The sequence below is a fragment of the Lutjanus erythropterus genome, chromosome 24 (genome assembly GCF_056507025.1).
Source record: "Lutjanus erythropterus isolate fLutEry1 chromosome 24, fLutEry1.hap2, whole genome shotgun sequence".
Classification (NCBI taxonomy): domain Eukaryota; kingdom Metazoa; phylum Chordata; class Actinopteri; order Lutjaniformes; family Lutjanidae; genus Lutjanus; species Lutjanus erythropterus.
Window position 1 is genome coordinate 12,025,075 of NC_139340.1, and position 14,304 is coordinate 12,039,378.

At 42.0% G+C, this 14,304-nt stretch overlaps 1 protein-coding gene across 2 annotated transcripts in view; it reads right to left on the reverse strand.

Moving 5' to 3' along the window:
• Positions 1-1,774: 1,774 nt before the first annotated feature.
• The window catches only part of mgat5 (alpha-1,6-mannosylglycoprotein 6-beta-N-acetylglucosaminyltransferase), a 103,457-nt gene continuing 90,927 nt past the window's right edge, over positions 1,775-14,304 (reverse strand). For both annotated transcript variants that reach the window (XM_084713618.1, XM_084713617.1), the window contains exons 12-17: positions 13,488-13,637; positions 7,091-7,237; positions 6,883-6,999; positions 5,496-5,570; positions 4,225-4,382; positions 1,775-3,765 (exon numbers count right to left, since the gene is read on the reverse strand). In XM_084713618.1, the coding sequence (XP_084569744.1) occupies positions 3,567-3,765; positions 4,225-4,382; positions 5,496-5,570; positions 6,883-6,999; positions 7,091-7,237; positions 13,488-13,637 (846 nt within the window). In that variant the 3' untranslated portion in view covers positions 1,775-3,566. The remainder of the gene's footprint in view (positions 3,766-4,224; positions 4,383-5,495; positions 5,571-6,882; positions 7,000-7,090; positions 7,238-13,487; positions 13,638-14,304) is intronic.

Genomic DNA, 14,304 nt, shown 5'->3' on the forward strand with positions numbered 1-14,304 from the left:
GCGCTGGTTTATCTGATCAGGAAACACACAGACCAACTGCAGAGAAGCTGCATGTGGAGGAGACTGTTGTTAATGACGGAGTTTATTACAACAGTCGAAACTAACGTGATGGTTAATGACATCGACATCAACCAGATGCTCTTATAAAATTAAACAATTGTCTATACGTAAAACAGGAGAGTCTGTGTTTCTCTGTGAGAAACTTTCAGATCTTCTCACAGCAGAGTGAACAGGTGAGGGAGGAGAGGAGGACAGACTGATCACTAATCAATCGCTGATACCGTCGTCCTCTCGGACTGATTAAAAAACATAAAAATGTCAAAGTTGGTGACAAACCAAACCTGGGTGTCCACACAAATAAAGTCTTTGTGTGAAACACTGCAGAGTGAAACACCGTGCTGTTTACAGACAGTCTGCTGTCATTAGTTTGACAGAGACAGAGAGTCGTGTCTAGAAGGGAACCCTAGACCTGCGAAAGATCGCGCGAGTTTGATTATTTTAGTAGAAATAACGGACATTAAATTGAGAGTTGCGCAAATAAAGAGTTACCTTCTAGACACGAGCGAAAAAGGTGCGCAGCTCCAAAAATAGAAAATCATGTCATGGTGCCGATGTTTTTAATGTGGCGGGCCACCATAAATAAAACTATTCACTGATCCACAGAGAGTCACTGAAACACTGATCACTGACCTGCTGTGATGAAAAAAATACTCAGATTCTTTACTTAGGTATTTTTACATTGTGGTATTAGTGTTTTTACTTAATTACAATTTAAAAACCTTGCATGTTATTGTTTCCTTTTTTGAAAAATCAACATTTTTATTGCTGTTGTTGTACTTTAATGGTATTCTTGTTGGTATTTTTTGATTACTAAATACAGACCTGCAAACTCATAAGAGGAGAAAAAGGTGGCATGTTGGTAAACCAGTCCCCTGTCCTCTGGGGGTCTGGGAGCGTCTGTCCTGCTCCAGAAGAAAAATGTTGTGATTTTAACATGTTAACAAAATATTCTGGTGACTGTTTCAGTTAAAAGAGTTAGTAACATCTTCTGTTTGTGGTTTTTGCAGACATTACTACCTTTACTTTTACCTTTGTGCTTGAAAACAAAGGTAGAAAGTAAAGTAAAAACAGTAAATGTAAATCTAAATACATAGCATAATACATAATATAAATACATGTAAGATCGTGATAAAATCGAAATCGTGATTTTCTAATTAAAAAATCGTGATATGATATTTTTGCCATATCGCCCACTCCTACATTAAATTATTCTTTGCTTCATAATTACTTAACAAAATATAGAACATAAATAGCAGGTGGATAATTTAATAGCTCAGATTATGTGCTTGCAAAAATATCCTTTCTGTCCTGATTCTTGTTCAGAACTTTGGGACTCTAAATTAGGGAATAACTCAGTCTTATTTCCCTCCAACGTTTGTTAAATTTTTGTCCTTTTGGCCTCTTAAAAACAGGAGTTTTTCTCCTCACATCACTGCTGCAGGCTGAACAGAAGCAGTCAAAGCCTCCCCGTCTCTTCAGTCACACACTTGAAGATAAGCACGCTTATTTTTTGTTTTTGTCTTTTTTTAAATTACTCTCCATAAATAAAAATCTAGAAAAAAAAAGAAAATAAAGACACCCCTCCTATAAATAAAATAAAACAAAGATTTCCAGCAAAACACAGAGATAAAGATCTGTATACAAAATAAATAAAAAAGAAAAACTTTTAAAACCCATATGAACAATATACAGTGTTACTAATATCTTGTTAAACCTCTGCAAATAGATTAACGTAGTGCATTTTTTTCCATTCACCACAAGAACTACGAATTTTATTTTTGCCTTAGCTTTTTTTTTCTTCGCAAATCTGCAGGCAAATTAAGATCCTAATGATTATCCAAAGAAAATGAGGAGATGCGAGGTTTTTTTTAGCGTCACGCGGACGCTTCGTTGGCATGTTTTTGTTGCTTACAGTTTGCTTGAGAGGATTTACAGCTGGGAGATGAGTGTGGATCTGTGTTTTTGTATTTTCCGACGGGTCTGACTTTGCGAAGACACACACAGACGTCTCGGGAAGGTTTTTCATGTTGCTCTGCGGGCTTTTCGTGCTGCGATGCGTCTAGGTGTTACCACTGCTACTGACGACGGCCTATCATCTACGATACAACGTCACGACAATCCTACGACACGGCGACTCCCGTACGCGACAGCTTTAGCTACAGAGAACGACCCTCACCCCTTCCCTCCCTGATCCTCACCTCTTGGTGTGTGTGTGTGCGTAGTACCGGATGGGTTGCTGCTGAAACAGTCCAACAAAAACAGATTCTCTACTGGCCTCTTGTAGAAACACACACACTCGATCTTCTCTATAGCTTTAAATAAAACGCCTCTCGTCGTTTAAAACAAGAGTGCAACTTAAACGCGAACATATGAAACTGCACTTGTCTGTCCTTAAAAGGGGGATGAAGACCACTTTAATGGACAGTTTGGATTATTTGAAGAGGGGCTGTATCAGGTAGTTTTTGTAGTCAGTGAAAAAATATTTTTTTAGCCACCTAAAGAAAAAAAATCTAGATCTCCTTTTCCCATTTTACCTCACAGAACACAGGAGTTACTGCCTGGATCTGTTAGTTTGCTCTGTGAATCCAAACTATCCTTTTAAGTCAGAAGATGACGCAAACAAACTGACAGATCGAGGCAGCGGCAGACCAGATCTATAGCAGCTCGTACACTGACTATGGTTAAGTACCTCACACAGTCCCACCTCAAATAATCTGAACTATCCCTTTAAGTCTGTGTCAGGAAATGATTAAACTTCCAGAATAAAAATCTAGACATCTACGTTACATGTCCGCTCTCGTCACTTCTGTCCAGAAGAGAGTCGGTTACAGTGTAAAACTGGGTTCTTCTTGAGCCTGTCCATTAGGCCGGGGACAGCCCCCCCACCCCGTGTGTTTGTGTGTGTCTATGTGTGTGTATGTTTGTGTGTGTGTGTGTGTGTGTGCGTGGCCTTCAGGCATGCCAGTCCAGTGCAAACCTACCTAAAGAATAAACAGTTTCAGATTAGACCAGGGGGAGGTGGATGGAGGGGTAGAAGTGGAGGGGGGGGCGGGGCAGCTGTCAGGAAGGTGGGCGTTTGTTTGAGTCTCCTTGGTCCCTCGCTGCCCTGAACCTGCTGACAAACAGGCTGGCAGTCTCTGATATGTGCAGTCTACCAAGGCGGCAGCAGAGAGGAAACTCATCTGCTGCGAGTTTAAAGTCGAACACGACTCCCTTTGTTGATTCAAGTAAGTTTACACGGCTTCCAGGACCTGCAGCGCCACCGCTGGTGAATCAGAGGGGTGACGGATGCTCGGGTCGGCTGCTCTCACGTCCGGCAGCTGAAAAAACAATAAATATGATGAACGTACGCGTCCTGTGAATGTTTCTCTGACCAGACAGCTTCCCACAAAAACAAAAAAAGTCTTGTGTTTGATTGACAACACTCTGACGTCATTTAGACCCCCAAAACCTCCGCCCAATCCTCCGTCAGCGCCCCCCTCCTCCCATCAGCCCGTGTGTTGCTGCTATAGGCAGTCCTTGCACAGCGCCACCTGGCCCTTCATGTAGTCGCGGCAGGGGCAGACGCGATGCAGTGACTGGTGGGCGCCCGCGCAGCTGAACAGCAGCAGGTCGGACTGGAAGATGCAGTGGCGGCGAGCCTCGCTGTAGGCCGGGACCACCGTGTCGGCGCTCGACTCCACCGTCTGACAGTCCACACCGAACCTGACACAAAGACAGAGAGGGAGAGACGGGGTTACATTTAGACTTTTAAAGACCTTTTTAATACCGTGTAGGATGAAATTTAATGTCAACTGACTAATCTGGATGCATGAAAATTAAAAAAAAAAGACAGATACCAGGGAAAACTGAGTGGATTCAATTATTGTTTATAAAAATTCTTCATCAATAAATGTTTAAAAGTGAATGAGAAGAGAAGACATGTTCCTCTGCATCATTCATTCATCCAGTGAGCAAACTGAGCCCTCTAGTGGTCATGATGTGACACTGCAGCTTATAACACTTCATAAAAAATTCACCCCTCTGGATGACAACATATGAATTCAAAACTGGTGCAGTGCTGCCACCTAATGGACGCTTTCAACATAACAACAACAACAACTCAAGAGAGTGTCAGTGGTGTGTGTGTGTGTGTGTGTGTGTGTGTGTGTGTGTCCGTCCTACCTGGCCAGGTCCTTGTCCTTGTTGAGGTGTTGGAAGAAGGACGGCTCACAGATGAGCTGCTCCTCCTGACACACCTGCTTACAGGAGCGTCCCGGGTCGGCCAGTTTGACCTGCAGGGCGCTGAGGGGGGGCCACATCACCTGACCGTGGCAGAAGTCCTGACGACATGACAGAAATTCAACACTTCTGCGGCACAGACAAGCTCTCAAACAGCTGCCATATCGCTGACGAAGAAAAAGCTCGACTTTCTGTCTGTGAGCAAAGGTTTTCTATCTGCTGTGACACAAATAATTAAAAATCATTCATGCAACACCTATTCTAAGAATTAACGGAATTAAAATTACAAATCCCCAGGCTGCTAACAAGATAATATGAAATAATGTCACTGACAAAAAAGGTTTACAGCCAGGAGGGTTTTCTTGGAAAGATCATATCAAAGCCATTGTATGGAGAAGATCAGGTCTTATTCTTCTTACATTATTGGGTTTGAACGCTGCAAGCAAGTTTATAGTTCATTCAAAATTATTCACCGTTTTCTGAAACTTGGTTATAATGGAAGTCAATGAGAAAATCCTTCAAACTCACTCGACTTCACCCTGTCGCCATGAATTCATACATTCACGCAGAAACTCCATTCCAACTCTCAAACGCTTACAATCCTGTGGACTTTCAGTCACCAATTCAGATTTTCAGTATCTCTTTTAGTTTTTCCACAACAGCAGTTTAAAAAACATGAAATTTTCATCTCTTCTCAGACTTTATAATGGGTGTGCATTTTAACCAGAATTCAAATATTTTACTAAATTTAAATATTAATTTATTTTCATGGCAGCTATTCAGTGTGGCGTCAGCCTTTCAACAAACATTTAAATCTTTCAGACTTCATTTTATTCAGGGCAGCATTGCAGTTTGGCTTCAGCTTGCGGCATTCACACCCGCAACTCCTTCAGAAATTGCTTTTCTAGTTATAATTAATATTCATCTGTTTACACATTCATTTATTATAAATCTTAACTTGATATTTTCCCCACAGTATTTTTAACCCTTGTTGTTGCTTTAGTACTAACACATACTTGTATAAATGACATTTTGATATTCTATATGTCCTGTATATGAGGCAGATTTGACTGTGACATCAGTGTGTTGTGACGGGGTTATTAATCTATGCAAGTGACTCAACAGAAACAGCTGACATGTTTGGCGTTCAAATCTTTACGGCCCTGAAGACGCCATTTAAGTTTCTGCAGAGCTGAGAGATGCAGAGGAAGTACCTGGTTCTCAATGAAGGCGTTGACTCTCTGCAGCATCCCCTCACAGGTGAACTCGTAGGGCAGGTAGGGCTCAATCTGATCACACAAACACAAAACACAGACAGGTCAAACACTCTGCGTGAGTTTGTTTCACTGTGTTTGGTGAAACATCTTTGCACTCCTGTCTTTGGAGTCCTGTGGACGTCCACTGAGGAAAACCTCAAGCAGGGAGGACCAACAACCGAAGCCTTTGTTGTAGCACTAAGTCGCTCGCTGCTCTCTCTGTGTCTTTGTGTGCGGGGAGGAAGACGAGGAGGAGGAGGAGGAGAGGGAGGGAGCGCGAGCCAAGCTGGAGCCTGGTAGGCTGCGGCTCGCCACGGATCACAAAGCATATGAGGCTCGGCAGGCTTGTCCGGTGAACAAAGCCATTGTTCCGACCCGCTCGGTGGAGCACAACGCAACACGAGGTCCCGAGCCCGGGATTTAAATATGCATGGGCCCGGATGTGAAGACGGAACAGGATCTCCCTTTCTTCTCCCTGCGCTTTCACTCAGCCTCAATCATCCTCTGTCTCTGGTCGTCCAAGAGTTTGTGTCAGTGTATCTGATTTTGATCATCGATTCCTTCTTCTCACAAAGCTGCCTAACATTTCCTCGTTCCAGCTCCTCAGCTCTGATGATTTGTGGCTTTTCGCTGTCACAGATGATAATATATTCAATATCTCTGAGTTTGAGGAAACTGTGGCCGCCATTGTTCACTGTTTTCTGACATTTTATAGACCAAACAATGATGTAATCAGCAGATTAATCGATAGTTATAGTCATACGTTGCAGCTCGACAGCAGTAAATGTATTATGGATTAATGGATTATGTATAATTGAGAGTATACAGTATATGTTAATGTATCTCTGCCTGGCCACAATGATTTCATGGACCTCCAACATTAATTATTTGTGTTATTATTCTACTACAGTTCTCATTGTTTGTTCTGTCAACATTAACTAATAAAAGGTTGCTACCAAACAAAGAAATCACAAGGCATTTTTTTTTCTTTATGTCTAGATAAAAATGCCTTTGTACTTTTAAATATAAAAGTCCAATCAAAAATATGAGGTGTGTTTATGTTGGCTTGAACCAACCAATTTTAAACAATAATATCATGACATCTATTCATCAATCTTCAGCTTTTAGCAGCACAGAGCTAACATTAATCAGTTAGCTTGCTGGCAAGAGCACGGTACGTTTCATTATGACACGCCCACTTTTCAATTGTCAAATCAAATATCTCCAAGCATCCTGTCCCACCTGCCCATCCTGTTTAACTTGGAAATGTGTCACGCTGATTAATGGACTGAATCTCTATCAAAATATTCTAACAATTATCTCGTGCGTCTTCTTTTGTGTTTACCTTCTGGCTGAGGATGGAGCGGATGGCCCTCTCCACCTCAGCAGAGTTCTCGATGTCCACTGTCCACACGTGGGGTTGACCGATGTACACCTCGGCGTACGGATGTTGGGAGGTCAGCTGCAGAGGGAGCAGAGGTTAGCAAAAACAAACACGCCTTCTGAACGTCACATCTTGAGCCTGCAGAGTGATGGCGTCCTCTTCCTCTCACCTCTCTCAGCGTGGGTTTGCCCTTGAAGAAGTCGGTGTTCTTGCTGCTCTTTGGCGGGTTGAATTTGGGGTTGAGGAAAGCACAGCCGTTGGCGATGGCCTCCAGGGGGGCGGGACCCTCGTAGGGGAAGGACAGACCCACGAACAGCTGCAGAGGAGAGAAAACCAAACTGATCAGCCTCCATATGCTTTTTTTTTTTTCTAAACAAAATGAAAGTAGAGCTTAACTGTAAGGATAATCATGAATTACAGGAGTACATCTGTGCAAAAACTGCTGCTAATCTAAGTTCAGGAAGGAGGCGGCTTGTGGGAGCCAACAGTTTGCAGCTAATGAAATAACCAGAAAAACAAAAACGCCACTTAGAGGAGAGATGGGAGGTGGAAAAGTTCACTGGCTGTGTTGAAGAGTTTCTGTTGTGTGCTGATAGCAGCAGTTAGCCCTTGTTGAAGCAAACCTCCCATGTTATCAGCACAAAATACAGTCGAGGCAGCACATTTTCTCTATAAAACCACGCAGGAAAAACAAGCAGAATAATGTGAAGACACCTCTCTAATGTTTATTCCTCCCAAAGGCCGCTGGAAGTTTGGTAAAGAGGGAGTGCTGTGGATAATTTGCAGATGGAAACACAATGAACCTCAGCAGCCCGACGGGAACAATTAGAGTAATGCACAAAGATGTCGACAATAAGACCATTTTACAAATCGGAAATGACTCATTTAAACCAATATGTACACACCTCCTGAGCTCTATCATTAAATCTCAAAACAGCCGTGATCTGATCTATTTTTGTTTTGTTGATTTTATTTGTTGTGACTCTTTAAAACCAAACAGACAAGGGATGTTTACTTGCAACAAAATCATCCGTCATTTACAGCAAGTTTGTTTGATAAACACTTTGGTATGTGTATATTGCTTTAATTGATATTTTTGTGTCATTTAAAGCCAAGAAGAAATGTCCAAATTCTCTGATTCGCTCAATTCAGCTTCTCAAATGTGAATATTTTCTGGTTTAGTCATGCATTAAATATGCGTTGAATGCATGCATTGAATATCTTTGGGTTGTTGGGTAATAAATTGTTGCAGCCTTAGTTAGGCGCCTTGCTGGAATGAGGGAGAAGGGCAGGTGCTGCTCTTTTACTTTCCCCACCCAGATTTATCTTGCGGGTCCAGGGATCAAACCGATGACCCTTTGGCCACAATCCTGCTTTTCTTACAGTTAAAGGAGTGGCTTCATATTTACTGTCACTCATTTTACAAATCTGCTGGGGATTATGTCTGTGTTTTAAGACAGACTTGAAAAAATGTGAACCTATCCTTTAAAATGTTAATTAAAACAAGCAACTGTGGTGCTTCGTAATCAAATAGTTCCTCTTCATGTTGTGTCTGTATTCAAAAAACCTCCCACAGTGGTGCTCAAATATTTAAAGTAAATACTGTATGTATAGAGAATTAGAGGGGGGAGCTCTAATAATAAGTTCACTCCTCCTGGATGTGAAGAGCAAATATTTGTGAGGTGGCAGCAGCTTCTCAACATGAGCATGAGACAGAAACACAGGGTGGAGGAGGTGGTGGAAATGGGCGAGTGGCTCATTTACTGGAGGGTCAGCGGAGTCTGGCAACAATGACGAGTCTGTGTGTGAGAAAGACCACAAAGTGTGACAGGCCACTACTTTCTTTCTTTAACGCACAACGCAGTGCTGCTGTACCATGAAGTATCTCTGCACGGGCTTGAATAACCTCAGCTGTCAGCAACAGACTTCAGCCAACAGGTGGCAGCAAAGCACACGTCTTCTTCTCTGTGTGTGTATGTTATGTGTGCATGCAAAGGCTCCTCAATGCTGAGAAACAGTCACCCACTATTTATAGGGAGTGAGGAGGGGAGGGGATGGAGAGAGGAGACACCGAGAGTCACGGAGAGACAGAGCTTCTGTGGTGGAGAAGAAAAGAACCCATACAGGCCGAAGGACTCAAAAGTAGAAACGAATAAATGGTGCCTGCGTCTCCCATGTGCCTGTTGAAGACGGTGTGGTTTTTACCTGAAAGCTCTTCATTAGTGTAGAGAATTCATGTTCAAGGACATTCTGCTTGTAAGATCCAACGCTACACATCAGAGCTGCAGTTCTATTGATTTGTCCTCCCTGTCTTCGTCTTAATTCATTTCCTGATCCTAACACACTGGCATACGCAAGTGCAATAACATCCAGGAAGAAGGATGACATACTAGAGGAATTTAGTATATTTATGTAAAAATGTGTAATATAGAAGAAGTACTCAGATCATTTACTTAAGCAAGTGTAAGTCCTGCATTCAAGATTTTATCTGAGTGGCTGCACATATTTCAAAATGTTCTTAAAGTATGAAAAGTACTCATTATGCAGAATGGGCTCCTCTAAAGTGTTAAATTGACCCTTAGTAAGTCCTGCCCCGCTTGAGCACTCAGCGGAGCCTCGGTCAGCTTTCTCCTTTCCTGTTTCCTGTACTTATATACGCTATGTGCTGGAAGACGGTGCTGAGGGACCTTAAAAGACACATATATATTGTCACATATTAAGTGAGGCAATTTTAGCAAATTTCTAGCTAACTAGCTAACTAATCCACATCAATCAGTAGCTAGCTAGTAACATTTGATAGCTAATTGTTAGCAAAACCTTCAGCACGGCACATCTAAGTACAGGAAACAGGAAAGGAGAGTAATGACAGAGGTTCCACCGGGTCTCGACCGTCATTAGAAAGGGTCGATTATGACGCCCTCAAAGTCCTTAGGCACCGCACACAAATTCTTGTGCAAAATGTTGAAAAATTAATAAATAAATAAAAACAGTACTGCATACTGACAAAGAGTACAGTCTATTAGTGTGAAAACTCTCGACAGTGTTTTATATTACTTATAAAGTTTTCCTATAATCATTCACCTGCAGGGCTTCAATTATCAGTTAGTTCACAAAAGCATTTGTATGTGTGATTGTCTCAGCTGCACACAGATAAGGACAGTTATCACAACTGACAGAAAAAACAGGCAACACACACAAAAGGTGAGGAGCACACATGGTGATGAAGATTACACAGAAAGAGGAGCCTCTGCTATGTATATCTGTGACTCACATGTAAATTTAAGTTTATGAGGTGACCCGACTGAGGGCTGTAATGCAAATGATGAAGAACAAAGACGAACCAGCTCGCTGTTGCGCTCCCACACAAGATATTTGGAGCCCGTGCCACATCTCATAAAACATAGCGGTCGCGGAGTTTAATGAGCCAGTGAGTTAATTAGGCTGTTTTTTTTTTCTTGGAATTTTCTAATTCCAGCACCTGTCATGGGACGTGTTTGTTTTCTATTATACGGAGTATAATGACAATAATGACGCATGAGACAAAGGAAGAGCTGAAGTTGGGATTCTTCCTTCTGTTCCATGCAGTTCTATGGTTAATATACGATGCAGTGTGTGTGTGCAGGAGTGAGAAAGTGAAAGAAAATACAAAACACATGTAAGACAAACCGGAGACAGACAGTAGAAGGCAATTAAGCAGAGTTAGACAGACATACGAAGTGAAAGAGACGCAAAGTCAGAAGAATCAAAGACCTCTGACTCTGTCAGCCTGCAACATGACGCAGTAAAGCTCTGCCTCACTGCAGCGGTTTGATCACTGACACTCTTCCCCCGATACAGAGCAGCACGTCAGAGTTTATTTCAGGAAATTTTTGTTTGAGAGAAAAAATCAAATGTCAGTCGTCAACGGCGACACGTCTTTTCACAGAGGTATTTTTACAATACCTCTGTCAACAGTTAAACCCCCCCGAGGCCAATTAGCTCAGGCAGTCTGATTGCAGGTTAACAGAGAATGTGTTGTTTAAGCAGCACGAGGAAAAACTGCGCCTGCAACACCTCCCGTTCTCCTCGTGAGTGCTTAAACAACACTGCGGCTGAAATGTTGGGGTTTTGTGGGATTTAATGGGCCGTTCCCCTATGGGTTTGCATGCAGAACCACGTGTAATGAGAGGATATGGAGGCTTATGCTGCATCCACGAATCGAGGAAAACCAAAATTCACTCTGGCACCGATTGTGAGTGCTGTTTTCTCTTTTAACACTTCAGTGATCTGCTCTACTGCTGAACACACCTTTGTTCTCCTCTCTACATGCCTCCAACATCACTGGCTTCCTGGCTGTAGGTGCTCAGAACAGAGCTGGATTTGCCGGCCAAGAATCTCTTTCTGACTGAAATAATGCTCAGAATCTTTTTGGTACAAAAGGGGGTTTAAATCTCAATCCATCTTTTTTTTCTATAAAAGTCTGAATCATGATCTATGGCTCCCTTTCTCGTTTTTTTTTATCCCTGCTCCAGCTCTTGTCTGATATCTCTCTCCTCTCTCTGTCTGCCTCCCTGATAGGAAAGCGTCTGGTTTCAGAGGTTACAGAAATCGAAGCTCTCTTCCACCTTATTGTTCTGGAAAGGATGATGACTGGAGCCAAAATACAGACTCTGTCTTTTGATGCCAGCTGCACTAATGATGGTTTTCACCTTCAGCAGACATTGTTTTTAAGGACCCTGTAATCTTAATTCCATTCCCCGATGGCAATGGGTAGGGCAGCTCCATAAAATTTAGTGGAAATTCACTGCTTTCCCCGCTGTTGTGAGCATAAAAGAAAAGTAGGTCCTGTGATTTAATTGATAGTTAAATCCTTTCCTTGAAACAGCAACTGTCCGATCTTAGCTTAGCAACTATAACTAGGCACAGCGGCTCTGTCAGTGGTGCATGAGGCTCTAATAAGATTTGAGATTTCATAAGATTTGAGCAGTTCAGAGAGTGATGTCTTTTTATAGCCTTTCTGCTCCAACATCTTCAAATATTAGCATGTGTGACTAACTGACACAAAGCCTACAGCAGCAACCTACTTCCAAGGCAAAGCGGCACATCATTAAATAACTACATTAGTTTGTAGGATTACAGCTTAGGTAAAAAAAAAAAAAGCCATGTTCACATCTAGCACATACGCTGTGTTGTATTTCCTCAGTGTGTGATAGAAATTCTTTGACGTGATCAGAGTTTTAGCTAAAGTTAACAGCGCTGTCTTACTCTTAATTGGATTTGGTGAACTTCAGCTAACTGTGCCCAAGAGAGCCTTTATGTTAGCCAAACACATCAGTTAGTTCTCATCCTGAAAGCCTTTTCTCTAAGAACATTAAATGTGATAACGCAGTTATAAAATACAGTTTATAAGAGGCTAAAAAGCCAGATGAGGTTATGTTAACATGGCTCTAATTAAAAAATGAGGCGGCATGGATCACTATGAAGCCAGCTGTTTTCAACCAACTTAAAGAGCTAACTTCAGTCTTTCAGCGCAATAACATGTAGCCATTAAGACCCCTTTAACATGACAACTTTTTAACATTAAAAATTCAGCCAGATGAGGCTTTTTCAATCATCTTATGGAGCTAATTTTTGCGATATTAGCTAGCTAGCTTCATCAGTTGTAGGAAGGCAGGAATTTTCATAATTATCGTAAACTGTTAATTGTACACCCTGAGATAAATCTGCATAAAAATAAAACAGAGCTGTTTCTGACATTATTGATACCTAACTCTGTTTGGATGTCTTGTTTTTGCTCTAACAGCCCTCACTTTTGTGTGGCATATATTTGATTAAACCGGTTTAAGGCGACATGCTGTTAACTCTGAAGCCTTCAGTGCACAAAGCTTTTCATGCTTAAGAACTGAATACACATCCTGAGAGCTCGCTCCACGCTGTACAATCCAGTGTGGCTGCAGTCTCTGTGGCTGTGTCCTTGTCTTTGTGAATGAGAGTGGTTTGAGTCGTGAGAGGAAGGGACGAGTCATGACATGAATGGAGAAGTGCTTCAGCGCTGTGCTGCTACAGCCACTCGGATCAAGGTCCTTTCAGAAGAGGACCTCTGTTTACCCACAACAATACCCAACATCTCTTTTCAGAATCGCATTTTTACTTGTCTTTTACTCTAAGTTACATTTTAGCACTGGAATGTGCTTAAAAGTTACGACTGCAAGTGAGGCATCTTTTCATTTTTAATATGATAAAAAATGAATTCCTCAGCAGGTAACAGGTAAAGTCTTTTGTAACTGTTATATCTGAGTGATCCTATTTATTCCAGTTCATTCAAAAAAACCTTTTCAAGCTAAGTGCCTCATAGTAATGTTCAGAGCAGCATCCACAGCCTCGGTACATAATAAAAGGCCACGGTTTGTGAAAATGATAGTGTGTCCTCAATATTCTGCAGTTTCTTGGTCATTTTTAAAGAAAACGTCTTTGTGGTTGTTTTGTGGTTTTCATTGCTGTCTAATAAGCAGTGTACACTCACACTTTTATTTCCCTGCAGGGTCGTTTTTTTCAGCGTGAGGCCATTTACAGCAGGGCAGACTCACCTTGGTTTCTCGGAGGAGGAACTGCAGGTCTCGGCCGCTCAGGATGCCGTGGTTCTTGACGTAGCTCGGGAGGTGCACGGTGCTGGTGCCATGGACGGTGCCGTGGACCTCCATGTAGCTGTGGATGGTGTCCAGGTATTTCTTTTTGTCCTGAAACAAACAGATATATACACTCAATTTTTACACTCACTATTCTTTCTTAAGAAAGAGCCACATAACACTACTACACTACACTACTACACTACTACTTTTAGAAAATTAAAACCATTTAGGTTAAACTGGTGTAATCCAGAAAAATCATCCTTGAATGAACGGTTTTGAATTCTATTTTTCTGAAAGGGGATCAGTACAGTATCATTACTTTGTTAGGCGGCCCGGTGAACTTTTGTTCGAGCTACCTGACTGACCATCTGGCCACAATGGCAGGCCGAGCTAAAAATAACCCTGTATGAGGAGCATCAGCGCACACAATACCCTGCTATTGTTATTAAAGTCTACCTGATCCGCTATGTCCTTGATCCAAAAGACAATAAAGCATTCAAAGCGTGCCAATAAAACCTGTTTCCTTTATCTGAAAAGTCATGTCTAGCCTACTTCAGTCTCACAGGAATGTCACCCAGCAGATGTTATAGTGGACGAGGTCAGAAGTAAAACTAGGAAATGAAGACACGTTTCATTTAATTGTCATTTCTAAAGGGGCCCTCCGCCTACTGTTTCACATCAAGATAAGTTTACTTGTCAGCGGGTGTGTTTCAATGCTTCAGTGGTCTGATAAAGCAAACCTGATGATCACAGTGATGTCATCAGGGTTATACAG